We start from the raw sequence: 25,803 nt of genomic DNA, 5'->3' as shown, positions 1-25,803 counted from the left end.
ACATGCGGCTCCGCTCTGTACACCTCATACACACACGGCTCTGCTCCGTACACCTCGTACACACACGGCTCTGCTCCATACATCCCGTACACACGGCTCCGCTCTGTACACCTCGTACACACGGCTCTGCTCCGTACATCCCGTACACACGAGGCTCCGCTCCGTACACCTCGTACACACGAGGCTCCGCTCCGTACACCTTGTACACATGCGGCTCCGCTCCGTACACCTCGTACACACGAGGCTCCGCTCCGTACACCTTGTACACACGCGGCTCCGCTCTGTACACCTCGTACACACACGGCTCTGCTCCATACATCCCGTACACACGGCTCCGCTCTGTACACCTCATACACACACGGCTCCGCTCCGTACACCTGGTACACACACGGCTCTGCTCCATACATCCCGTACACACGGCTCCGCTCTGTACACCTCATACACACACGGCTCTGCTCCGTACATCCCGTACACACGGCTCCGTTCTGTACACCTCATACACACACGGCTCTGCTCCGTACATCCCGTACACACGGCTCCGTTCTGTACACCTCATACACACACGGCTCCGCTCCGTACACCTGGTACACACACGGCTCTGCTCCATACACCTCATACACAACTACACTCCATACACCTCGTACACACACGGCTCTGCTCCGTACATCCCGTACACACGGCTCTGCTCCATACACCTCGTACACAACTACACTCCATACACCTCGTACACACACGGCTCCGCTCCATACACCTCGTACACACACAGCTCCGCTCCATACACCTCGTGCATCGTGCACACACGTCTCTGCTACATCCACCCTGCAAACCCTTCTGACCCCTCTCAGAATCTTTCCCTCATCCAGCACCATGACAACCAGCACAGCAGAGTCCTGCATGCATAGTACACTGAGGCCCCTGATCATGTGACCCCTGACTCCTCCCCTCCTGTGACCTCATCACAGGTCCTGTGCGCACAGAACAGCCATATATGTGGTGTGCGGCTCTGCAGGTGGAGGTAGGTGCTGGAGATTCCCCATTACTGGGCGGGGGCGGGGGGCAGTAACCCCTCCATTCCCGGAGATAGGATCATAGAATGGTAAAGTTGGAAGGGACCCCCCTGGGTCATCTGGTCCAACCACCTGCTCAAAGCAAGATAGATGTCTGTCCAGCCTCTGTTTGAAGAATTCCATTGAAGGAGAACTCACCACCTTCTCCTGGGAGCCTGTTCCACTCATTGATCACCTTCACTGTCAAAAAGTTTTCTTACGTTTACTCTATATCTTCTCCCTTTCAGTTTCATCCCATTGCTTCTCATGTTTCCATGTGTAAATGAGAATAAAAATGAACCTTCTACACTGTGACATCGTTCAGATATTTGTAGACAGCTATTAAGTCTCCTCTCAGTCTTCTTTTTTGGAAGCTAAACATTCCCAGACCTTTTAACCGTTCCTCATAGAACATACTTCGCAGTATGCTCACCATCCTGGTAGCTCTTCTCTGAACTTGCTCCAGTTTTTCATTGTCATTTTTAAAATGTGATGCACAAGACGAGACACCGCATTCCAGATGAGGCCTGATCACATAGGAGAAGAGGGGGATAATTACTTCATGTGATCTAGACTCTATGCTTCTGTTAATACATCCTAGAACTGTATCGATCCGAGAAAAAAGCAAAGCTGCACAGCCGCTGTATACACCAGCTGCAATAACCTCGTGGTGGAATAGGAGAGCCTGATCCTCACAGCAGCGCTGCTCGCATGAAGATAAGTAAAAGTCCATACCATATAGAAGAAAGAATGCGGCAGCACTCACCGAAGATGCGTGGTCCAAATCCTTTATTGAGAACACTTACAGTGCAGATAACATGCTGACGGCACGGGGGAGCAGGAAAGACGAGCACCGCTGCTGTGAGGATCAGGCTTTTTTCTCGGATCGATATTATTTGCTTGTTTTAAGTTAGCACGCCGTTAACCAGCCTCGTGTTAGAGTTCCACATTGTCACGGAAATCTCTTTGCATTATTATTATTGTTGTTGCGGATAGCAACAGTGTGACATGGATCCTGAAGTCTCCTCAGTACGCGTGAGTCTACAAGCTGGCCGGGAGGATGCCTCTAACTACTTTAAGGAGTGTGAGCAGGTGGCTCAAGTACATATGCTTAGTACTAAATCCTTGGAATTCAAGCTGATGAATCTTTCGGAGAGGGAAATTAGATTTTTCTGGACAAACAACTCTCTCCAGTCCTATATTGATAATGGACGAGTACCTAGAGGACTCAGAGTTTGGAAGGAGATTTCTCATTTTAATAGTGATGCGACTTTTAAGGCGGAGTGGGAACAGATTATGCTTAGGAGTTCCCAAGAACTATTGACATTGGTTTTAAAATCAAACATACAGAACTATGAAACCCTGAATACTGAAATTATTAAGACCCAATCTGAATTTAAGAGCAGGCTTACTGAAAGCCAATGGGTCACCTTCAATAAAAAGCTGGACAACAAGTTAATCCCTATCCAGGCTGAAATCAAACAGAGGAAAAGGGACAAATTTATTCGGGACAAGAATGATTATGATTCCGGCAAAAATCTAAAAAGGACACCTTCCTGCCTTCCTTCCAGACATCGAAATTTAGTAACAAAAAACGGAAATTTAATAAACGGAACCAGTCTCGCCGCAATGACTACCTTACTACAGAGTCTGACTCAAGTTTAAGTGAAGGTCTGACTGGTAGCATGGATATTACGGAGGGTTCTACTCCAGAGACTATGTCAGCTACCGCACACCCTTTAGGAAACGCACTAGAAGGGGCAAACGGAGGTACCGTTCCCGGCTGGAGACGCAAGAGGAAGAGCGTCTCATGGAGGCAGGGACGTTGATGAGATCATCACCCACAGACTGTGTTATCAACTTAACAGATCGCACGTTAGAACCAGTACATTTGACTTTGCTAGCCAAGGGTCTCAATTATTGTATACCTAACAGATTTGATTTTACAGAGTTTCGGATAGACCTTTTTAAGGCTATCAGAAAGATTCATCTCTATAAAGCTTTTTTGTCAGGTTCTACCAGTACTCAGATCTTAGAAGGGGAACGACCGTGTACTATAGGTCCCCTTGGCTTTTTGGCGGGATCTTCTGGTGAAACATTAGCGGATATACGTGATGATGCCGCCCTTTTGTCTAGCTTATGTGATCCCACGGTTACCACAAATGAAATTGAGCCTACCTGTCTTGCCCCCTTTGTCGGTGGGGTCCCATCTACTTTCATGCCCCTCACCTCCCCTGGGAACTTGGTGGACCTTTTCGAAACCTTGGTCCTAAGGGACATGGAGGCTTTAATCTACAAAGAAGCAGCGCATAATCTGAATAACTCAGAAAGGATAGCCCTAAGAGAGATGGCAAGTTGGGCTGATGTGATCATACGCCCAGCGGATAAGGGTGGCAAGACTGTGGTTCTGACCAAGGAGGCCTACATTAGGGAGGCTACTAGACAATTGTCAGACACGAACACTTACCGCAAATTATCACATGATCCCACTAATAGATTTAAGATGGAGTTACGGTCGTTCCTCAGAGTTTCTGTGGAGCGTCAGGTATTAACCCAGAAAAAAGCAGAGAAGCTTCTTCCAGATTTTCCCACCAAACCTTACTGGTATTATCTTCCTAAGGTGCACAAATCTGTAACCCAACCCCCCGGGAGACCTATCGTGTCGGGGGTTGGCTCGTTGACTGAACCCTTGTCTCAGTATTTGGAATGGTTGTTACACCCATTACTCCGATCCGTTCCGTCCTACACCAGAGACACAACCTCCTTTTTGAAGTATATCCGTGATTTTGTTTGGCAACCGGGGTTCTCCATGGCATCCATTGACGTGGTCAACCTTTATACCAGTATCCCACAGACAATGGGAGTGGACACTGTCAGGCGCATCTTGAGTGCTTCTGGCAGGGGTGACGCTTTCACTTATTTTGTTTGCAATGGGTTAAGTTTTATACTTACCCATAATGCCTTCACTTTTTCGGATACCTGGTATCTCCAGACCACTGGGACTGCCATGGGGACCCCGGTAGCTTGCACTTTTTCCAATTTATTTTTGGCAGTATTAGAGGAGGATTTTGTCTATTCTACAAAAAATCGTTTTCTTCAGCATATTAAACTTTTTTTGAGATATGTTGATGACGTGTTTCTGGTGTGGGACGGAACGGAGGAAGAGTTTGGGTTGTTTGTTGATTATTTGAATATGTCCAACAATATGGGTATGTCCTTTACTTCCAATTTTGGAGGTCAAAGATTGGAATTTCTGGACGTTTTGGTGACTAATCAGGAGGGTAACATTTGTACCACTATTCACCATAAGCCCACTGCGACGAACTCTGTCCTGCACTATAATAGTTTCCATCCAGCCCACGTCAGACGTTCCCTTCCGTATAGTCAGCTTTTGCGGACAAAAAGAGTGAATAGCACACAAGAAGGCTTTGAACGTCAGTCTAGTGAATTGTGTGACAGGTTTCAGGATAGAGGTTATCCCAGCACTCTATTACAGACAGCAATGGATCGTGTCAGAGAGCATTCTGGTGAGCGGGATAGACCCAGGATTGCATCGGCAGCATCACGTTTCACCTTTTGTTTTCGTTACGGTCCAATGGACCAAGAGATAAGGGCCACATTTAGAAGGCACTGGCATATCCTTGAAAAAGACAGAGATCTGGCAGGTAAGGTGGCTGAAGGACCTCTAATCTCTAATAGGCGTAGTACACGCATTAGGAATGTTTTGGTACGGAATTATATGCCAAGTCCACAGATTAGATGGCTGGAACAATCTGCCCCGAGAGGTAATTTTCGTTGTGGCCACTGTAATTTTTGTGCACATCATATTACAGGGCGGAACATACAGGTGGGTCCCGTTAAACACACTATCCAGCACTTTATAACTTGCAAAACAGATTATGTGGTCTACGTAGTTTTCTGTCCCTGCAAACGATTTTATGTGGGGAAGACCATTCGTCAATTGTTTGTACGTTTTAGGGAACATGTCAGGTCGGTTCGGACAGGCAAGGGGGTGACTAGACTCATTAATCATATAAGAGAGGTACATGCGGGAAATCCATTAGTCCTCTCCTTTGCTGGTTTAGAAAGAGTCAATTTACCTGCGAGAGGGGGAGATCTACATAGACTACTGTTGAGACAGGAAGCTAGGTGGATCATACGCACCCAGGCAACAGGATCTGCAGGGTTAAATGACAGGGTCGATATGGCCGTCTTTTTGTGATCTCTGCATTATTCCACTGTTATATGCTGATGTATTTGGTGCTTTTCCTTTGGTCCCCTTTACCGTGTGACGATACGTTAATTCGCCTTTGGATGTAAGAATCGTAGTAAAAATAGATTATATGAATATATAAATTCGTTTTTTTTAAAATCGCGTCATAGTTAGCACATGATGTACTGCCAGTAAATATTGTTGTATTATTATTATCATGTTGCGGTATATCTCCTTCCTGTATTTAAGTAACGATTATGTATCTCTTTGATTACATTTGCATAGATTCGTCAGCAAAAATTCGGTTTTAACATTTAATTGGCTTATTGCCTTGTGTGTCTTGTGTTTATATGTGTTACACTTGTCACTATTACAGCTATTGTATTTTTCAGTTGTCTGTGATTGGAGGCGTGAGGAGAGGGTGTGTTTACTCACCCATTATCTTGCCCACGTCATTCCCCGACACCTGAGACCCGTTGAAGCGCTATAGTCGGCGCGAAACGGCCATCGTCTTTCCCTGCTCACCTCCTCGTCTTTCCTGCTCCCCCTTGCCGTCAGCATGTTATCTGCACTGTAAGTGTTCTCAATAAAGGATTTGGACCACGCATCTTCGGTGAGTGCTGCCACATTCTTTCTTCTATATGGTACATCCTAGAACTGTGTTTGCCTTTTTTGCTGCTGCATCACACTGTTGACTCTTGTGCAGCCAGTGATCTATTAGTACTCAATTCTTTTTCACACGTTCTGTTGCTTAGTTCTATTCCTCCCATTCTGTAGATGTAATTTTTGTTTTTCTTCCCCAGATGTAGAATCTTGCATTTCTCCCTATTAAATACCATTCAATTAGTCGCTGCCCATTGTTTCAGCTTATATAGATCTTTCTGAAACCTTTCTAGATTCCTTCCAATGTGCTGCTGATCAGGAAATAGACTCCATCTTGCTACACCATATCTGAACTGACTTATATAAGGTTTAATAATTGATTTCATTAGCCATTTTCTCCTTCACAGTGTCAGTACAGTGCGCTGTGGTAACCCCCTTGAAACACTCTTCCAATTGGATGCGCAATCATTTATTACCACTCTTTGAGTACAATCACTGAGCCAGTTATGAATCCACCTAACCATAGCCTTGTCAATCCCATACTTGGTTGTTTTTTCAATAAGGGTAGTATGAGATGCTACCACATTTCCCTGATTCACCTTGTCAGTGATTCCATCATAGAAGGAAATTTAGATTAGTCTGCCATGACATGTTTGTTACAAACCCATTCTGGTTACTTACTGTATTCTTATGAAAGTACTTTCATACATGCCGTTTAATAATTTGTTCAAAGATCTTTCCTGGTATTAGCTCAGTGGCCTGTAATTTTCTGGCTCCATCTTCTTTCCTCTTTTTGAATATCACAACAACATTTTCTCTTCTCCAATCTTATGAGATTTCTCTTGTTCTCCAAAATATTTAGAATTGAGAGTCCTCAGTGGTTGATACCTTTTCATGGCTAGCTGAAAAGATGGTAACAAATTGCAAACTTTCGAGACTACACAGGTCTCTTCATCAGACAAGGACTAAAAGAAATTCTGAAGAATCACATATTTATACACAACACCGCACAGAACTGTCATTATGGGAGAGTGATAAGTGATAAACAGTTGTGTCCATAAATATTGGAAAGTTCCTAGATTAGGAGTGAATGTTTTGTTGTCCTCTGATTGGGGTCTGGTTCTTTTACTGTGACCCCACATGGTCTCAAGTGGAAATTCCTTAATTGATGTAAAAAGACATAAATCCATGCAGCACATTCATTCCTGCACTAAGTGAGTCAAAGGTCATCATAAGTTTATACTCCCAGATTCTCCTGTCTCTCTGAGATTTGAAGCTACCTTTCAATACAAAACAAAATCCTCTAAACTGCATGCTCGCAAACGCCAGAAGCCTGACAAACAAGATGGAAGAACTAGAAGCAGAAATATCTACAGGTAACTTTGACATAGTGGGAATAACCGAGACATGGTTAGATGAAAGCTATGACTGGGCAGTTAACTTACAGGGTTACAGTCTGTTTAGAAAGGATCGTAAAAATCGGAGAGGAGGAGGGGTTTGTCTCTATGTAAAGTCTTGTCTAAAGTCCACTTTAAGGGAGGATATTAGCGAAGGGAATGAGGATGTCGAGTCCATATGGGTTGAAATTCATGGAGGGAAAAATGGTAACAAAATTCTCATTGGGGTCTGTTACAAACCCCCAAATATAACAGAAAGCATGGAAAGTCTACTTCTAAAGCAGATAGATGAAGCTGCAACCCATAATGAGGTCCTGGTTATGGGGGACTTTAACTACCCGGATATTAACTGGGAAACAGAAACCTGTGAAACCCATAAAGGCAACAGGTTTCTGCTAATAACCAAGAAAAATTATCTTTCACAATTGGTGCAGAATCCAACCAGAGGAGCAGCACTTTTAGACCTAATACTATCTAATAGACCTGACAGAATAACAAATCTGCAGGTGGTTGGGCATTTAGGAAATAGCGACCACAATATTGTGCAGTTTCACCTGTCTTTCACTAGGGGGACTTGTCAGGGAGTCACAAAAACATTGAACTTTAGGAAGGCAAAGTTTGAACAGCTTAGAGATGCCCTTAATCTGGTAGACTGGGACAATATCCTCAGAAATGAGAATACAGATAATAAATGGGAAATGTTTAAGAACATCCTAAATAGGCAGTGTAAGCGGTTTATACCTTGTGGGAATAAAAGGACTAGAAATAGGAAAAACCCAATGTGGCTAAACAAAGAAGTAAGACAGGCAATTAACAGTAAAAAGAAAGCATTTGCACTACTAAAGCAGGATGGCACCATTGAAGCTCTAAAAAACTATAGGGAGAAAAATACTTTATCTAAAAAACTAATTAAAGCTACCAAAAAGGAAACAGAGAAGCACATTGCTAAGGAGAGTAAAACTAATCCCAAACTGTTCTTCAACTATATCAATAGTAAAAGAATAAAAACTGAAAATGTAGGCCCCTTAAAAAATAGTGAGGAAAGAATGGTTGTAGATGACGAGGAAAAAGCTAACATATTAAACACCTTCTTCTCCACGGTATTCACGGTGGAAAATGAAATGCTAGGTGAAATCCCAAGAAACAATGAAAACCCTATATTAAGGGTCACCAATCTAACCCAAGAAGAGGTGCGAAACCGGCTAAATAAGATTAAAATAGATAAATCTCCGGGTCCGGATGGCATACACCCACGAGTACTAAGAGAACTAAGTAATGTAATAGATAAACCATTATTTCTTATTTTTAGGGACTCTATAGAGACAGGGTCTGTTCCGCAGGATTGGCGCATAGCAAATGTGGTGCCAATATTCAAAAAGGGCTCTAAAAGTGAACCTGGAAATTATAGGCCAGTAAGTCTAACCTCTATTGTTGGTAAAATATTTGAAGGGTTTCTGAGGGATGTTATTCTGGATTATCTCAATGAGAATAACTGTTTAACTCCATATCAGCATGGGTTTATGAGAAATCGCTCCTGTCAAACCAATCTAATCAGTTTTTATGAAGAGGTAAGCTATAGACTGGACCACGGTGAGTCATTGGACGTGGTATATCTCGATTTTTCCAAAGCGTTTGATACCGTGCCGCACAAGAGGTTGGCACACAAAATGAGAATGCTTGGTCTGGGGGAAAATGTGTGTAAATGGGTTAGTAACTGGCTTAGTGATAGAAAGCAGAGGGTGGTTATAAATGGTATAGTCTCTAACTGGGTCGCTGTGACCAGTGGGGTACCGCAGGGGTCAGTATTGGGACCTGTTCTCTTCAACATATTCATTAATGATCTGGTAGAAGGTTTACACAGTAAAATATCGATATTTGCAGATGATACAAAACTATGTAAAGCAGTTAATACAAGAGAAGATAGTATTCTGCTACAGATGGATCTGGATAAGTTGGAAACTTGGGCTGAAAGGTGGCAGATGAGGTTTAACAATGATAAATGTAAGGTTATACACATGGGAAGAGGGAATCAATATCACCATTACACACTGAACGGGAAACCACTGGGTAAATCTGACAGGGAGAAGGACTTGGGGATCCTAGTTAATGATAAACTTACCTGGAGCAGCCAGTGCCAGGCAGCAGCTGCCAAGGCAAACAGGATCATGGGGTGCATTAAAAGAGGTCTGGATACACATGATGAGAGCATTATACTGCCTCTGTACAAATCCCTAGTTAGACCGCACATGGAGTACTGTGTCCAGTTTTGGGCACCGGTGCTCAGGAAGGATATAATGGAACTAGAGAGAGTACAAAGGAGGGCAACAAAATTAATAAAGGGGATGGGAGAACTACAATACCCAGATAGATTAGCGAAATTAGGATTATTTAGTCTAGAAAAAAGACGACTGAGGGGCGATCTAATAACCATGTATAAGTATATAAGGGGACAATACAAATATCTCGCTGAGGATCTGTTTATACCAAGGAAGGTGACGGGCACAAGGGGGCATTCTTTGCGTCTGGAGGAGAGAAGGTTTTTCCACCAACATAGAAGAGGATCCTTTACTGTTAGGGCGGTGAGAATCTGGAATTGCTTGCCTGAGGAGGTGGTGATGGCGAACTCAGTCGAGGGGTTCAAGAGAGGCCTGGATGTCTTCCTGGAGCAGAACAATATTGTATCATACAATTATTAGGTTCTGTAGAAGGACGTAGATCTGGGTATTTATTATGATGGAATATAGGCTGAACTGGATGGACAAATGTCTTTTTTCGGCCTTACTAACTATGTTACTATGTTACTATGTTACTATGTTAATACAAGTATTTTCAGGTCCATGGTGCTATGATCGGGCTTACAAAAATGTTTGGCCACAGGTAGATCCATTCTTTTTTCTCTTATTGTATGGCAGTGAGAATTTATCCTTGCCCTGTCTCCCCAACATACAGACCCCCAGTTGGACATTTAGTACAAATAATTATGTATACTAATTTGTTACCATCTTTTCAGTTAGTCATTAAAAGGTATCAACCACTGAGGACTCTCAGTTGTAAATATTTTTCTATATACTGGCTAACATGGTACCAAGATATTTATCTTTCCTGTATCATCTTGTTCTCCAGAAATTTTCAAAGATTCTGGCTAGTAGTTCTGCAATTTCCTCTGCTAACTCTTTCAGTACCCTAGGATATAATTCATCGGGACCAGGAGATTTAAACACAGTGCTGCTCAATTTACGCTGTTGATTTTCTCTGAAACTTATGACATTTATTGAATTGTACTCATCATCTGCTATGCACTACAGATTTTCTGCAGGTTACAATTTGGGAACTTGCCATTAGCTGTGTTTTAAATATACAGTTGTACAGCTCATTAATCAGGAGATTCCTGCTGCTTACTTTGCTAATATCACTTCTAAGGGGTCCTGCAGACATCAGATGATTTGGGCCCAAACACAGACCACAATGCATGGACTGGCCGCAGGTCTCCTGACCCAAGTGTAACAGCCTCATAGAAATATACACTGCTCAAAAAAATAAAGAGGGAACACTAAAATCCTACATCCTAGATATCGCTGAATGAAATATTCCAGTTCGAAATCTTTATTCATTACAAAGTGGAATGTGTTGAGAACAATAAAACCTAAAAGTGATCAACGTAAATCACAACTAATATCCCACGGAGGTCTGGAGTTGGAATGATGCTCAAAATCAAAATGGAAAATGAAGTTGGCTGATCCAACTTCAGTGGATATGCCTCAAGACAAGGAAATGATGCTCAGTAGTGTGTGTAGCCAACACGTGCCTATATGATCTCCCTACAACTCCTGGGCATGCTCCTGTTGAGGCGGCGGATGGTCTCCTGAGGGATCTCCTCCCAAACCTGGACTAAAGCATCCGCCAACTCCTGGACAGTCTGTCGTGCAATGTGACATTGGTGGATGGTGCGAGACATGATGTCCCAGATGTGTTCAATCAGATTCAGGTCTGGGGAACGGGTGGGCCAGTTCATAGCTTCAATTCCTTCATCTTCCAGGAACTGCTGACACTCCAGCCACATAAGGTCTGGAATTGTCCTGCAATAGGAGGAACCCAGGGCCAACCGCACCAGCATATGGTCTCACAAGGGGTCTGAGGATCTCATCTCGGTACCTAATGGCCATCAGTCTACCTCTGGCGAGTACATGGAGGGCTGTGCGGCCCTCCGAAGAAATGCCACCCCACACCATTATTGAACCACTGCCAAAGCGGTCATCCTGAAGGATGTTGCAGGCAGCTGATCACTCTCCATGGCGTCTCCAGACTCTGTCACGTCTGTCACATGTGCTCAGTGTGAACCTGCTTTCATCTGTGAAGAGCACAGGGCGCCAGTGGCGAATTTGCCAATCCTAGTGTTCTGTGGCAAATACCAAGCGTCCTGCACGGTGATGGGCTGGTAGCACAACCCCCATCTGTGGACTTCGGGCACTCAGACCATCCTCATGGAGTTGGTTTCTAACCATTTGTGCAGATACATTTGTGGCCTGCTGGAGGTCATTTTGCAGGGCTCTGGCAGTGCTCCTCCTGTTCCTCCTTGCACAAAGGCTGAGGTAGCGGTCCTGCTGCTGGGGTTTTGCCCTCCTACAGCCCCCTCCATGTCTCCTGGTGTACTGGCCTCTCTCCTGGTAGCGCCTCCAGCCTCTGGACACTACGCTGACAGACACAGCAAACCTTCTTGCCACAGCTCGCATTGATGTGCCATCTTGAATGGGCTGCACTACCTGAGCCACTTGTGTGGGTTGTAGAGTCCATCTCATGCTATCACGAGTGTAAAAGCATAACCAACATTCAAAAGTGACCAAAACCTCAGCCAGAAAGCATTGGTACTGAGATGTGGTCTGTGTCCCCACCTGCAGAACCACTCCTTTATTGAGTGTGTCTTTATAATTGCCAATAATTTCCATCTGTTGTCTATTCCATTTGCACAACAGCATGTGAAATTGATTGCCAAACAGTGTTGCTTCCTAAGTGGACAGTTTGATTTCACAGAAGTTTGATTTACTTGGAGTTATATTCTGTTGTTTAAGTGTTCCCTTTATTTTTTTGAGCAGTGTATGAAGCTGTCATGCTCGGGTTGTGAGAGTCGTGGCGAGTTTTGCATTAGCGGTTCACAGCGTCGGACTGGAGCATCTTGGGCCCACCAGAGAAAATAATTCTTGTGGCCCACTATGTAGCTACATAGAAATAAATACAAGACCACCAATTGTGCGGTAAAACATGCTAATATCAGGGTATAATATAAGGTAGTACATGTCTTAATGATATAGTAGGGGTTGGGGTAGCCCCCTCATAGAATATAATGTAGCCCCCCTCATAGAATATAACATACCCCCCTCATAGAATATATTGTAGCCCTGTCAAAGAATATAGTGCAGCCCTCATAGAATATAATGTAGCCCCCCCTCATAGAGTATAATGCAGCTCCCTTATATGGTATAATGTAGCCCTCCCCATATAATATAATGTAGCCCCCCTAATATAGCATAAAGCAACCTCCCATAGAGTATAATGCTGCCCCCTCATAGGGTATAATGCAGCCACCTGATAGGGTATAATGCAGTCCCCCATTGAATATAATGCAGCCCTCGCATAAGGTATAATGCAGTCCCCCAGTAAATATAATGTAGCTGCCTCATAGGGTATAATGCAGCCCCCCATAGAATATAATGCAGCCCCCTCATATACTATAATGCAGCCCCCCATATAATATAATGTAGCCCACACAAAGTATAATGTAGCCCCCTTATAAGGTATAATGCAGCTCTCGCATAGGGTATAATACAGCCCCCTCATGGGGTATAATGCAGCCCTCCATAGAATATAATGTAGCCCCTTCAAATAATATAATGCAGCCCCCCATAAAATATAATGCTGCCTCTTCATAGGGTATAATGTAGCCCCCTCATAGTGTATAATGCACCCCCATAGAATATAATATAACCCCCTCATAGGGTTTAATGCAGCCCCCCATAGAATATAATGTAGCCCCCCTCATAGGGCATAATGTAACCACCCTCATATAGTATCATGCAGTCCCCTCATGTAGTATAATGCAGCCCCCCATAGAATATCATGCAGTCCCCCCATAGTATATAATGCAGCCCCCCTCATATAGTATCATGCAGCCTTCCATAGAATACAATGTAGCCCCCACATAGAATATAATGTAGCCCCCATATAGGGTATAACGCAGTCCCCTCATAGAATATAATGAAAAACAGAAAAACCGAGCCTGCAGTAAGTTGGCATACATGCAGCACATAAACGCATGTTCACATTGGCCAATAAGCATACAAAACCTACAAGAAACAAAATGAGTAAAAAACCCTGCTATAACTGAATAAGTAAAAAGCAAGTGCATTTAAATAACGCAGGGTTCTTAGTAATACTGTTTTTGATCAAAATAGTATAAAAGCCATTCCACCATCATCCTACGCTGTCTAATATCAAAAACCTTATCATATGTCAGAGTTGACCCCAGTGTGTGAATAAGGGCAGACAAAATGATAGAATAGGGTATAATTCAGACCCGCTTAGAATATAATGTAGCTCCCTCATTGGGAATAATGTAGCCCCCCCGTGAGGGCATGGGGAGCAGTCAATATTCATTTCTTTTTCGCAGCGGGCACAAGCTCTAGCCGCAGCAGCCGGCTTCTGCCTCCTGTCACCCGCTGCTTGACTGCTGGCGCCAGGCGGGCCCCTCTGACTCACGGGCCCCATAGCAGCTGTGTGATGAGCTATTAGTGACACACCCCTCGGGCAGCGGGGGGCAGTCTGACCCTGGCGGTTTATGTTCAGACCAATTGTCATGGACGTCTGCATGAGCCCTACAGCATGCAGTGTGAGCCAGGTGTACACTACTTGCACTTGTCTCCCACTTTGCCTATTGTCATCCTTCCAATACCGGGCGATGTTGATTGATGTGTAAGGTGAATGTCAGCCAAATCTCTAGTCTATTTGATCCTCCGCAACTCTTCTGTAGTTTCCAGAGTCGCACTGGGTCCTATAGTTAGATGATCATCCTGTAACAATAGGTCATTAGGACCTTACATGTTCAGTGCAGTTTTTTATGCTAGAAAGGCTTGAGGACACATGGTGACATCATGATCAAATGACCATAGGTCCTGAGCCCAATGGAAGTTTCTCCTTTGGAGCCCTTGGTTGTGCCAAAGCATTCACAGTCTAAAAAGTATTGGTCTATAGCAATAACGTGCCGTATTGGCATTAACTATGCATCTAGTGGTTGTTGCGTTCACATGACATCATTTTGACACTGAAATGGAAGAGATGCCTTGATAAAATGTCTAAATCATGTTCCAGTCAATACAAACAAAAGAGAATAAATGTTCTTCAGATCATGAATACATCTTTACTTTTCATCTCTTCATACAGTTAGGGCCAGAAATATTTGGACAGTGACACAAGTTTTGTTATTTTAGCTGTTTACAAAAACATGTTCAGAAATACAATTATATATATAATATGGGCTGAAAGTGCACACTCCCAGCTGCAATATGATAGTTTCCACATCCAAATCGGAGAAAGGGTTTAGGAATCATAGCTCTGTAATGCATAGCGTCCTCTTTTTCAAGGGACCAAAAGTAATTGGACAATGGACTCTAAGGGCTGCAATTAACTCTGAAGGCGTCTCCCTCGTTAACCTGTAATCAATGAAGTAGTTAAAAGGTCAGGGGTGGATTCCAGGTGTGTGGTTTTGCATTTGGAAGCTGTTGCTGTGAGCAGACAACATGCGGTCAAAGGAACTCTCAATTGAGGTGAAGCAGAACATCCTGAGGCTGAAAAAAAAGAAAAAATCCATCAGAGAGATAGCAGACATGCTTGGAGTAGCAAAATCAACAGTTGGGTACATTCTGAGAAAAAAGGAATTGACTGGTGAGCTTGGGAACTCAAAAAGGCCTGGGCGTCCACGGATGACAACAGTGGTGGATGATCGCCGCATACTTAATTTGGTGAAGAAGAACCCGTTCACAACATCAACTGAAGTCCAGAACACTCTCAGTGAAGTAGGTGTATCTGTCTCTAAGTCAACAGTAAAGAGAAGACTCCATGACAGTAAATACAAAGGGTTCACATCTAGATGCAAACCATTCATCAATACCAAAAATAGACAGGCCAGAGTTAAATTTGCAGAAAAACACCTCAAGAAGCCAGCTCAGTTCTGGAAAAGTATTCTATGGACAGATGAGACAAAGATCAACCTGTACCAGAATGATGGGAAGAAAAAAGTTTGGAGAAGAAAGGGAACGGCACATGATCCAAGACACACCACATCCTCTGTAAAACATGGTGGAGGCAACGTGATGGCATGGGCATGCATGGCTTTCAATGGCACTGGGTCACTTGTGTTTATTGATGACATAAGAGCAGACAAGAGTAGCCGGATGAATTCTGAAGTGTACCGGGATATACTTTCAGCCCAGATTCAGCCAAATGCTGCAAAGTTGATTGGACGGCGCTTCATAGTACAGATGGACAATGACCCCAAGCATACAGCCAAAGCTACCCAGGAGTTCATGAGTGCCAAAAAGTGGAACATTCTGCAATGGCCAAGACAATCTCCAAATCTAAACCCAATTGAGCATGCATTTCACTTGCTCAAATCCAGTCTTAAGACGGAAAGACCCACAAACAAGCAAGACCTGAAGGCTGCGACTGTAAAGGCCTGACAAAGCATTAAGAAGGAGGAAACCCAGCGTTTGGTGATGTCCATGGGTTCCAGACTTAAGGCAGTGATTGCCTCCAAAGGATTTGCAACAAAATATTGAAAATAAAAATATTTTGTTTGGGTTATGTTTATTTGTCCAATTACTTTTGACCTCCTAAAATGTGGAGTGTTTGTAAAGAAATGTGTACAATTCCTACATTTTCTATCAGATATTTTTGTTCAACCCTTCAAATTAAACGTTACAATCTGCACTTGAATTCTGTTGTAGAGCTTTCATTTCAAATCCAATGTGGTGGCATGCAGAGCCCAACTCGCGAAAATTGTGTCACTGTCCAAATATTTCTGGCCCTAACTGTATGTTCCCCTTATTATCTCCAGTAATTGTATTATTTCATGGGATTTAGTTATGATGTTACATTGGTTCATCTTCTTCCTATTCAGGTCCCTACAATATCAGATTCTCTCAGCTGAGATCTTCTATATCAGAAAAAATTCCTAATTGACCCACCAAGGATGCATAGAAACAGGGACAAGATATCGGAGAAGATATTGAACCTCACCCTAGAGATCCTCTTCCGGCTTACTGGAGAGGTGAGAGATTCTGCTGACATCAGATTACATCATTCTTATCTATGGGAATAACAGATGGACAGAACTGGAGAGGTGAGGACTCTGGAAATGTCTGTAGTGAGATTTATTAATGTGTCTCTCCATAACCAGGATTACACAGTAGTGAAGAAGACCTCAAGTGAGAGCTGTCAGGCAACGGTGTCTGAGGGATGGGGAAGAACCCTGAGCCCAATCATGGGGCATCCACCTCACCCCCTGATACATGAGGACATCGATGGCCAGAAGATCCTAGAACTCATCTACAAGATGATTGAGCTGCTGACTGGAGAGGTGACACTACTGGGAATGCTGGGACATTATACAGTAACGCTATGATTGGGTCAGGGTGATGATTGTGTCATTTAATGTATCAGGTTCCTATAAGGTGTCAGGATGTCACCGTCTATTTCTCCATGGAAGAGTGGGAGTATTTAGAAGGACACAAAGATATGTACAAAGATGTCATGATGGAGGCTCCCCAGCCCCTCTCATCACCAGGTAATAGACATTACTATTTATTTGTTGTAGTGAAGCTTGTCCTAAAAATATTAACCTGTTTGTAAAAAAACAATGTTGTATTTGCTATATACGAGGTGTTCCTGATCAGCCAATTTTGGGACAGTCAGTATACAAATAGCAAGGTGGCCTATAGTGGCCAATCAGGTTGACTAGTTCCCCATTTAAACTTCCCCCTGACATCCTGTTGTCACACTTGCTAGTGGTGCACGTGGTTTGTGAACCCACTGTGCCACAGGGCTAGACCTGCCTAGAAAGGAGCGTATCTAAGCGGCTACCTGGTATTTGCTGGAGCTCGTGATGGTGGAGACAGACTGGGCTGCAGGTAGCCACCAGGGACTACTCCTAGGCAGGAGCCGGTATTCAGATGCCCCACTTTTTCACCTTCATCATAAAATTGCGTTTTCTGGAAGGCCCTCCTCTCCGCTTTCCTCAAATACACCTTATTAACCTTTTCCTGTGCACCCTATAGCCTACTCTGATTTTCTGCTGACGGGTCTAGTACCATATCCGTCTCCACCTTCTCCAGGGTTTCTATTATTTCCCTATCTTCTAGCTTAGATTTCGACCTACACCTGGAAATCTCTCGAAACAAGAGACCCCTTAGGACCGCTTTCATAGCGTCCCACACACCCAACCATGTGCACTCCCTTCATTAATCTGCCAATACTCCTCCAATTCTTCCTTTATAGTATTCATATTGATATATTCCAGCCATAACGGGTTCAACTTCCACCCAATTCCCTTCCCAATCTTCCCCCCTATCCGTCTAATGGACAATTCTTTGGGCTTTTTATCCGAAATCACCCTTGGGAGGTATTTCACTCCACAGACCAGTTGTATCAGTAGATCATTTCCCAGTGCCATATCTATTCGTGAGAGAGACCCATGCGTTGCAGAACAATAAGAGTAGCACAGCGCATTCTCATTTCTCACTCTCCACAGGTCCATCATTCCAATCTCTTTAATATAATTCACAAATGCCGTCAATTTCCTAATACTTTTACCTGCACCCAGTTTATATCTATCCCACCCCTCATCTATAACATTATTGAAATCACCAATGATTAGTAATGGAAATCCCGTACCTCGCTTAAATAATTCCATAACCTCACATAACGTTTTCCCCCTGTATGGCGGTGGTATGTACATCGCTACTATACATAGTGATTAAACATATTTTACAAACAACAAAAATATACTGTCCTTCACTATCAACATGGCTTTCAATTTCTTCAAATGGCGTAGACGCTCCTATTAAGAAAGAGACCCCTCTAGCATATGAAGAATATGTGGAATGATATGCTCTCCCAATCCACCTCATCTTCAACACCTCCTCCCGTAGTAAATGAGTCTCCTGGAGGCATAGAACATCCGGCCTCCTCTTCCTAGCATATTCCATGATCGCCATTCTTCGTGTTCCCTCTGACAGTCCTCTTACATTCCAACTAAGGATTTTAATTCTATCACCCATCATACAATTCTATACATGCATGTTTCCGACCCTTGAAAATATCTTGCAGCTCTCCATATGCAATAAAACTCTTCCCTAAACAATTAACCCCTCCCCTCCCCCATATACAGTAACCCAACAAACCATAACCGTTCTCCCGTTGTATCTTTCCCTCTCTTACCAGAGAGTCGGTACTCCAACGTCTAGCTACCCTATAAACGTTACCTCTTAACCACTATCTATCTAAAACTCCTCCACATCTCCTCCGCGTATGCATATAGACATTATTATTACAATCAGTCCCTCCATAGTCCATAACAGTTAATATGCAGGAACCAGAAACTTCCATATAACAGCACCATTATTTCACGGCATTTCGCTCCGCTCACTTCACTCCGTTCTTATCCGCCTGGAGTCGCTTGTTGTGAAGCCGTTTAGCGGCCTCCTCCGGTGTTTGGAAAAAATGCACTGTTCCCAGGGTCACAACCCTGAGCTTTGCCAGGGCAGCACATCTCTGCAAACATTGTGTGAGAGACTTCAGCATTTTAGAAAGTTGGTCTTCCAGCACACTCACTCTCTTCTCCACTGCCTCCATTCTGGTATCAGTTTTATTTATGGTACCTTCATGCTGGACATTTCTACTTAATAATCCCATCCACTCTCTTTGTAAGGGTTGTTAGTGCAGTCTTACAAAATCTAACCAGGTCATATACATCCTTCAATGTGGGCTCCCCTATAACAGGCTCCTCAGTGTCTTCCTGCACCACACTCTCCTTTTCCCGCCGTTCACCCTCACCCTTTAACCCCTCCTATACCAAATCAGCCTCTGAGTCTTCCTTCTCCTCAGTCTCCCCCTCTCCCCCTTCAGCCATCACCTTTGCTGCTCCTTCCAGCCTTGTAAACCTCTCCAGTTTGGCTGCTATCTCCAGTCTCCGGGCGTAGGAGGCATTTGCAGCGTCTGCCTTCTCAGCTGCCTCCACGCTCTCGGCGCCATCGTCAGCTTGGCTCCCAGCTCCTCTCCTCGCGTCCTGCTGGTGTCTCCTCACCATGACCTCGAGTCACCACAGCACAGCATGTCGGGGGTCTGCATCCACTCCCCACCAGCAGAGATCGTTATCAGCACTCCGGAGGGATTTTGAACAGGATAAATGAAGCAATGCAGCGGAGAGGTCACAGGAGCCGTCCACTCACATTGAGTGCTAGGCCATGCCCCTCAGTGATGACTTTAACAACTTCAGGAAGGTCCTTCCCTTCAATGGATTACACTCTCAGCGGATTCTGAAGGCATTGATCCGGAACTTGGTATCGATCAACCATGGCTTGTTGTATGAAATTTTTCGCTGAGCCGGAGTCAAGAAAGGCTGTTTCGTTGAATTAGATTCCTCCTCAAGACACAGAAATGTTCAAAGTCATTGATTAAGAGTCTCCTCTCTCACCTAGCGAAGCTTCCCCCACAAGTCCCAGGTTTAAGACTTTAGACCTTTTAGGACAGTTATGAATAAAGTGCTCCGCTCTACTGCAGCCGAAGCACATTCTTTTGACACGACCACTTTCTTGTTGCCACTCTTCCAACCCAACACGATCGACCTTCAAGGTTTCGCAAGGACAGCTTTTTCTGGAGGGTGAGGAAAGAGTCGTCTCTGGAAAGACAGTCAGACACGACGCGAAAGTTTTTTTTCACGCGTCATCTCTTTGGTCAGCTCCTAAAACCTGAGGTTGATCCGGATTGCCAGAGAGATTAGTTCATCTAGAGAGGCTGGGATGTCATGTCCAGCCAATTCATTTTTCATTCTTCTGGATAATCCTTCCTAGAAGGCGGCTACCAAAGATTGTTCCTTCCATCCAAGTTCGGAAGTTAAGGTGCAGTACCAGAAGGCATACTGGTTGATGGACAATTCTCCCTGATTTGGTATGAGCAGGGAAAATGCAGTGGAGGAAGCACGACCAGGTTCATCAAAAACTTTTCGGAAGGCTACCAAGAAGACCTGTAGGTCCATGGTCATAGGATACCCACTCTCTCACAAGGGGTTAATCCATGCTAGGACTTCTCCTGCAAGGTGAGACATCAAGAACCCCACTTTAATCCAATCAGTTGAGAACTGTTGTGCCAAAAGCTCATAGTGCAGGGTGCACTGGTTCAAGATTTCATGGTACTGCTTCGGATCTCCGCTGAATCGTGGAGGAGCCAATAAGTGAAGATTAGCTCCTGGGGTATAGGTCGCAGGCCTAGTAAACTCGCCCATAGCTGTGGCAACTTGAGCAGCAGCAGAAGAAGCAACCGTGGTCTGAGCATCCAAGCGGATTTTTTCGGTCCTTAGATGTTACAAAAAATTTCTTGCTGATCACGCTGAGAGCTCTTGGTACAGGTCTGAGGCCTGGAGGATCTTGGGATCAGGTGAATCCATGGCCTGAACAAAATGATGTGCTCGCAGGTGGCGCACGTGATTCGTGGACCCACTGTGCCACATAGTGAGACCTGCCTGGACAGGGGCATAGCTAAGCGGCTACCTGGATTTGCTGGAGCTCATGATTGTGGAGACAGACTGGCAGCAGGTAGCCGCAAGATACCACTCCTAAGCAGTTGCTGATACTACAGCTGTCGATCCCAGGGGTCAGGTTCACTGACATGGGGAGACGTGACCAAGGTCACTGACAAGCAGGAAACGACTGATGGACTGTATGGACAGCTTGAATATTTAAGATAGGCTCTTGTTCACACAAAGTTATAAGGAAACAGTTCTGGAGCTGGCCGCACTAGGACCAGTGACTACTGATACAGGACTGGCCACACCGGGGCTAGGAGATAGGATATAGGTAATGCTGAGGCGGGTTTATTATTAGGATACCGTCAAAGCGGTCACAGAAACACGGACAACACATCATTTCTAGATGCAGAGATCCAGTTAGAAAATGATGAAGGGCAGTTTTGTGCCAAAAATTGCTGGGCGTACAAATTTGTCTCATCCATCATGAGGTTTACAAAATCCTCAGAGAAAATACTTTGAAAAAATCTATTTCTGTTAGGCCAGTAGAGTTAAATTGGATTCCAGATTGCGCCGCAAAATCAGGAATCTGTGTCTGATAATCTTCGGGTGGTGAGGTCCATGCGGGGTCAGTAACAGGGAGCGCCGGTTCATTTTCTGTCCTGGGGCATCTGTGTGGTGGTTCAGTATTACTTAAGGAAAAGGAGGATGAAAAATTAATGGAAGGTGGCATCCTCTAACTCACTGTCCATGTCAGAAGCAAGGAAAGCATATGCCTCCTCCGCTAAATACAGTGTTTGGGACAAGCAGGACGACATTTTTACATGTAACATAGTAACATAGTTAGTAAGGCCGAAAAAAGACATTTGTCCATCCAGTTCAGCCTATATTCCATCATAATAAATCCCCAGATCTACGTCCTTCTACAGAACCTAATAATTGTATGATACAATATTGTTCTGCTCCAGGAAGACATCCAGGACTCTCTTGAACCCCTCGACTGAGTTCGCGGTGTTTGTGTGTGTATGAACCAAACTTTATTCATGTGTGTGTTTGTGTGAGTGTTTGGTGTAAACTTTTTTTTACTTAGAAGAGAAAAAAAGAAAAGCTAAAAGAAAAAGATAAAAATAAAATAAGAATAAAAAAATTTGGTAAAATAAAAAACAAACTTACTTAAAGAACAACAGTAAAAATAAAATTACTGAATGCCTGCAGCTATCTAACACTAATCCTCACTCTATTCAGTAAAATATACTGTATTTGTCGCCGATTACTACAGTATATTTTGACTGTACCTAATCTTGTCCTTTCAACTTAAATAAATTATTTTTTTCCAGAGAAAACAGCAACTGAAGTTTGATCAGACATGTCTGTTTTTTACTAAATTCAGTAAAAAATCTTGAAGTAGACACAGATTACTACAGTATGTTTTTACTGTACCTAAGCTAGTCCTACCAAGTATTCTAAATTATTTTTTGTTCAATTCATTGCCTGAAACACTGTGATTGGCTGTTCAGAATTATATAGCTAATCACAGAGATTGTAGTACCGGGGAAGGGGGGGGGCGTCAAAGCCTCCTCATGACGATGAGCCCAGGTACCCTGCTGTTATAAACTGGTCACAATGCCGCATTTTAGCCATGAGGTACCGCGTATGTCCAAGGTCGGTGAGTACTTACCAACCACGACGTACTGGGTACATTCAAGGTCGGGAAGGGGTTAAAGTACATGACTGTCCACCAAATGATCTTGGAAAATACAAAACTGCACTCTGGAATGTTAAAGATGGTAAATCTAGAAAATTGGAACTGCATTACTGCCATTGAAAATAGGTAAGTGCTACATTATGTACATATGGAATTTTAGAAAACTGGAACTGCAATATTGCTATAGGACAGCAATGGCGAACCTTTTAGAGACTGAGTGCCCAAACTGCAATCCAAAACCCACTTATTTATCGCAAAGTGCCAACTAAGCAATTGAATCTGAATACTGAGGTTTTAGATTAGAAAACCAACTTGTACATTAGCTCGCTATAGAGTCTTTAGCAGTGATGGCGAACCTTTTAGAGACAGGGTGCCGAAACGGCAACCCAAAACCCACTTATTTATCAGAAAGTGCCAATACTGCAATTTAACATCACGTCACAGAAGACCTGCAAAATACTCCCCCTTACACATACATTATCCCTCTGCCAAATGTGTATACATATACACACACAATACCGCTCTGTAAAATATTTACACACACACAGTGCCCCTCTGCAAAATAGAGTGCCCTGGAACTTTTCAACCTTTTCCCGCATATCATGCTTCGAACATAAAGATACCAAATGTAAATTTTTGGTGAAGAATCAACATGTGGAACACAATTGTGAAGTTGAATGAAATTTATTGGTTATTTTGCATTTTTGTGGAAATTCAAAAACTCAAAAGTGGGGCATGCAGTATTATTCGGCCCCTTTACTTTCAGTGCAGCAAACTCACTCCACAAGTTCATTGTGGATCTCTGAATGATCCAATATTGTCCTAAATGCCTGATGATGATAAATATAAGGGTATGTGTCCACATTCAGGATTGCATCAGGATTTGGTCAGGATTTTACGCAGGTAAAATCCGGACCAAATCTGCACCTGAGGTCACTGGTAAGGACATGCTGCGTTCTTAAAAGACGCGCCGCATGTCCGTTTCCGCGGGTCTGCCTCATGCGTATTTTAATGCATAGTGGAGACGGGATTTCATGAAATCCCCTCCACTATGCTGTAACATCTGGACGCTGCGTGTTTGACGCTGCGGCTCTACGCAGCGTCAAACACGCAGCGTTTCCTGGACGTGGAAACATACCCTAATCCACCTGTGTGTAATCAATTGTCCATAGAAATGCACCTGCTCTGTGATAGTCTCAGGGTTCTGTTTGAAGCACAGAGAGCATCATGAAGACCAAGGAACACAACAGGCAGGTCCGTGATATTGTTGTGGAGAAGTCTAAAGCCGGATTTGGATACAAAATGATTTCCAAAACTTTAAACATCTCAAGGAGCACTGTGCAAGCGATCGTATTGAAATTGAAGGAGTATCATACCACTGCAAATCTACCAAGACCCGGACATCCCTCTAAACTTTCATCTCAAACAAGGAGAAGACTGATCAGAGAAGCAGCCAAGACGTCCATGATCACTCTGGATGAACTGCAGAGATCTACAGCTGAGGTGGGACAGTCTGTCCATAGGACAACAATCAGTCGTACACTGCACAAATCTGGCCTTTATGGAAGAGTGGCAAGAAAAAAGCCATTTCTTAAAGATATGCATAAAAAGTGTCGTTTTAAGGTTGCAACAAGCCACCTGGGAGACACACCAAACATGTGGAAATAGGTGCTCTGGTCAGATGAAACCAAAATCAAACTATTTGGCAACAATGCCAAACGATATATTTGGCGTAAAGGCAACACAGCTCATCACCCTGAACACACCATCCTCACTGTCAAACATGGTGGTAGCAGCATCATGGCTTGGGCCTGCTTTTCTTCAGCAGGGACAGGGAAGATGGTTAAAATTGATGGGAAGATGGATGGAGCCAAATACAGGACCATTCTTGAAGAAAACCTGTTGGAGTCTGCAAAAGACCTGAGACTGGGACGGAGATTTGACTTCCAACAAGACAATGATGCCAAACATAAAGCAAAATCTACAATGGAATGGTTCACAAATAAACGTATCCAGGTGTTAGAATGGCCAAGTCAAAGTCCAGACCTCAATCCAATCGAGAATCTGTGGAAAGAGCTGAAAATTGCTGTTCACAAACGATCCCCATCAAATCTCACTGAGCTCGAGCTGTTTGACAAGGAAGAATGGGCAAGAATTTGAGTCTCTCGATGTACAAAACTGATATAGACATACCCCAAGCGACTTGCAGATGTAATCGCAGCAAAAGGGGGCGCAACAAAGTATTAAGTTAAAGGGGTTGAATAATATTGCACGCCCCACTTTTCGGCTTTTTGAATTTCCACAAAAATTTAAAATAACCAATAAATTTCGTTCAACTTCACAACTGTGTTCCACTTGTTGATTCGTCACCAAAAAGTTACATTTGGTATCTTTAGGTTTAAAGCATGGTATGTGGGAAAAGGTTGAAATGTTCCGGGGGGCGAATACTTTCACAAGGCACTGTATATGCAAACACACACACAGATACACACACTCCCTCTGAATAAAGCAGCCCCCATCCCACCTCTCTCAAAACTAAACTTAATTCATTTAATGTCCAGCTCCCTCTGGAACTATTACCAGTGCATGCCCGTACTGTCTTCTCTTTGGCCCCGGCAGCAATGTTGCATGTTGGACCTGGGCTTACAGCATTGCCAGGGAGGCACATAGATCACCAGGGGAACACAGATATCACCGGGGAGTTGTCACAATCCATTTTTGGATTTGTGGCAGATCTTGTTTCTTTAACTTACCGTATATACTCGAGTATAAGCCGACCCCCTTAATTTTGCCACAAAAAACTGGGAAAACTTAATGACTCGAGTATAAGCCTAAGGTGGGAAATGCAGCAGCTACAGGTAAATGTCAAAAGTAAAAATAGATGCCAATAAAAGTAAAATTAATTGAGACATCCGTAGGTTGTGTTTTTGAATATCCATATTGAATTAGGAGCCCCATATAATGCTCCATAAAGTTTATGATGGCCCCCTAAGATGCTCCATATTAAAATATGCCCCATATAATCCTGCATAAAGGTTAATAATATAATATAA

The 25,803-nt window shown here is 43.6% G+C and overlaps 1 protein-coding gene across 2 annotated transcripts in view; it reads left to right on the top strand.

Moving 5' to 3' along the window:
- The first annotated feature begins 949 nt into the window (after nucleotides 1–949).
- The window catches only part of LOC138663991 (zinc finger protein 436-like), a 39,223-nt gene continuing 14,369 nt past the window's right edge, over nucleotides 950–25,803 (top strand). The window contains exons 1-5 of one of the 2 annotated variants that reach the window (XM_069750388.1): nucleotides 950–1,015; nucleotides 5,652–5,872; nucleotides 16,426–16,575; nucleotides 16,705–16,884; nucleotides 16,968–17,091. In XM_069750388.1, coding sequence (XP_069606489.1) covers nucleotides 16,498–16,575; nucleotides 16,705–16,884; nucleotides 16,968–17,091 — 382 coding nt within the window. In that variant the 5' untranslated portion in view covers nucleotides 950–1,015; nucleotides 5,652–5,872; nucleotides 16,426–16,497. The remainder of the gene's footprint in view (nucleotides 1,016–5,651; nucleotides 5,873–16,425; nucleotides 16,576–16,704; nucleotides 16,885–16,967; nucleotides 17,092–25,803) is intronic. The other variant, XM_069750389.1, reaches the window with a different exon arrangement.

This window comes from Ranitomeya imitator, chromosome 2 (assembly GCF_032444005.1).
Source record: "Ranitomeya imitator isolate aRanImi1 chromosome 2, aRanImi1.pri, whole genome shotgun sequence".
In the NCBI taxonomy this organism is placed as follows: Eukaryota; Metazoa; Chordata; class Amphibia; order Anura; family Dendrobatidae; genus Ranitomeya; species Ranitomeya imitator.
The sequence above is the reverse complement of the archived record's forward strand: the minus strand, read 5'-3'. Positions and strand labels throughout refer to the sequence as shown.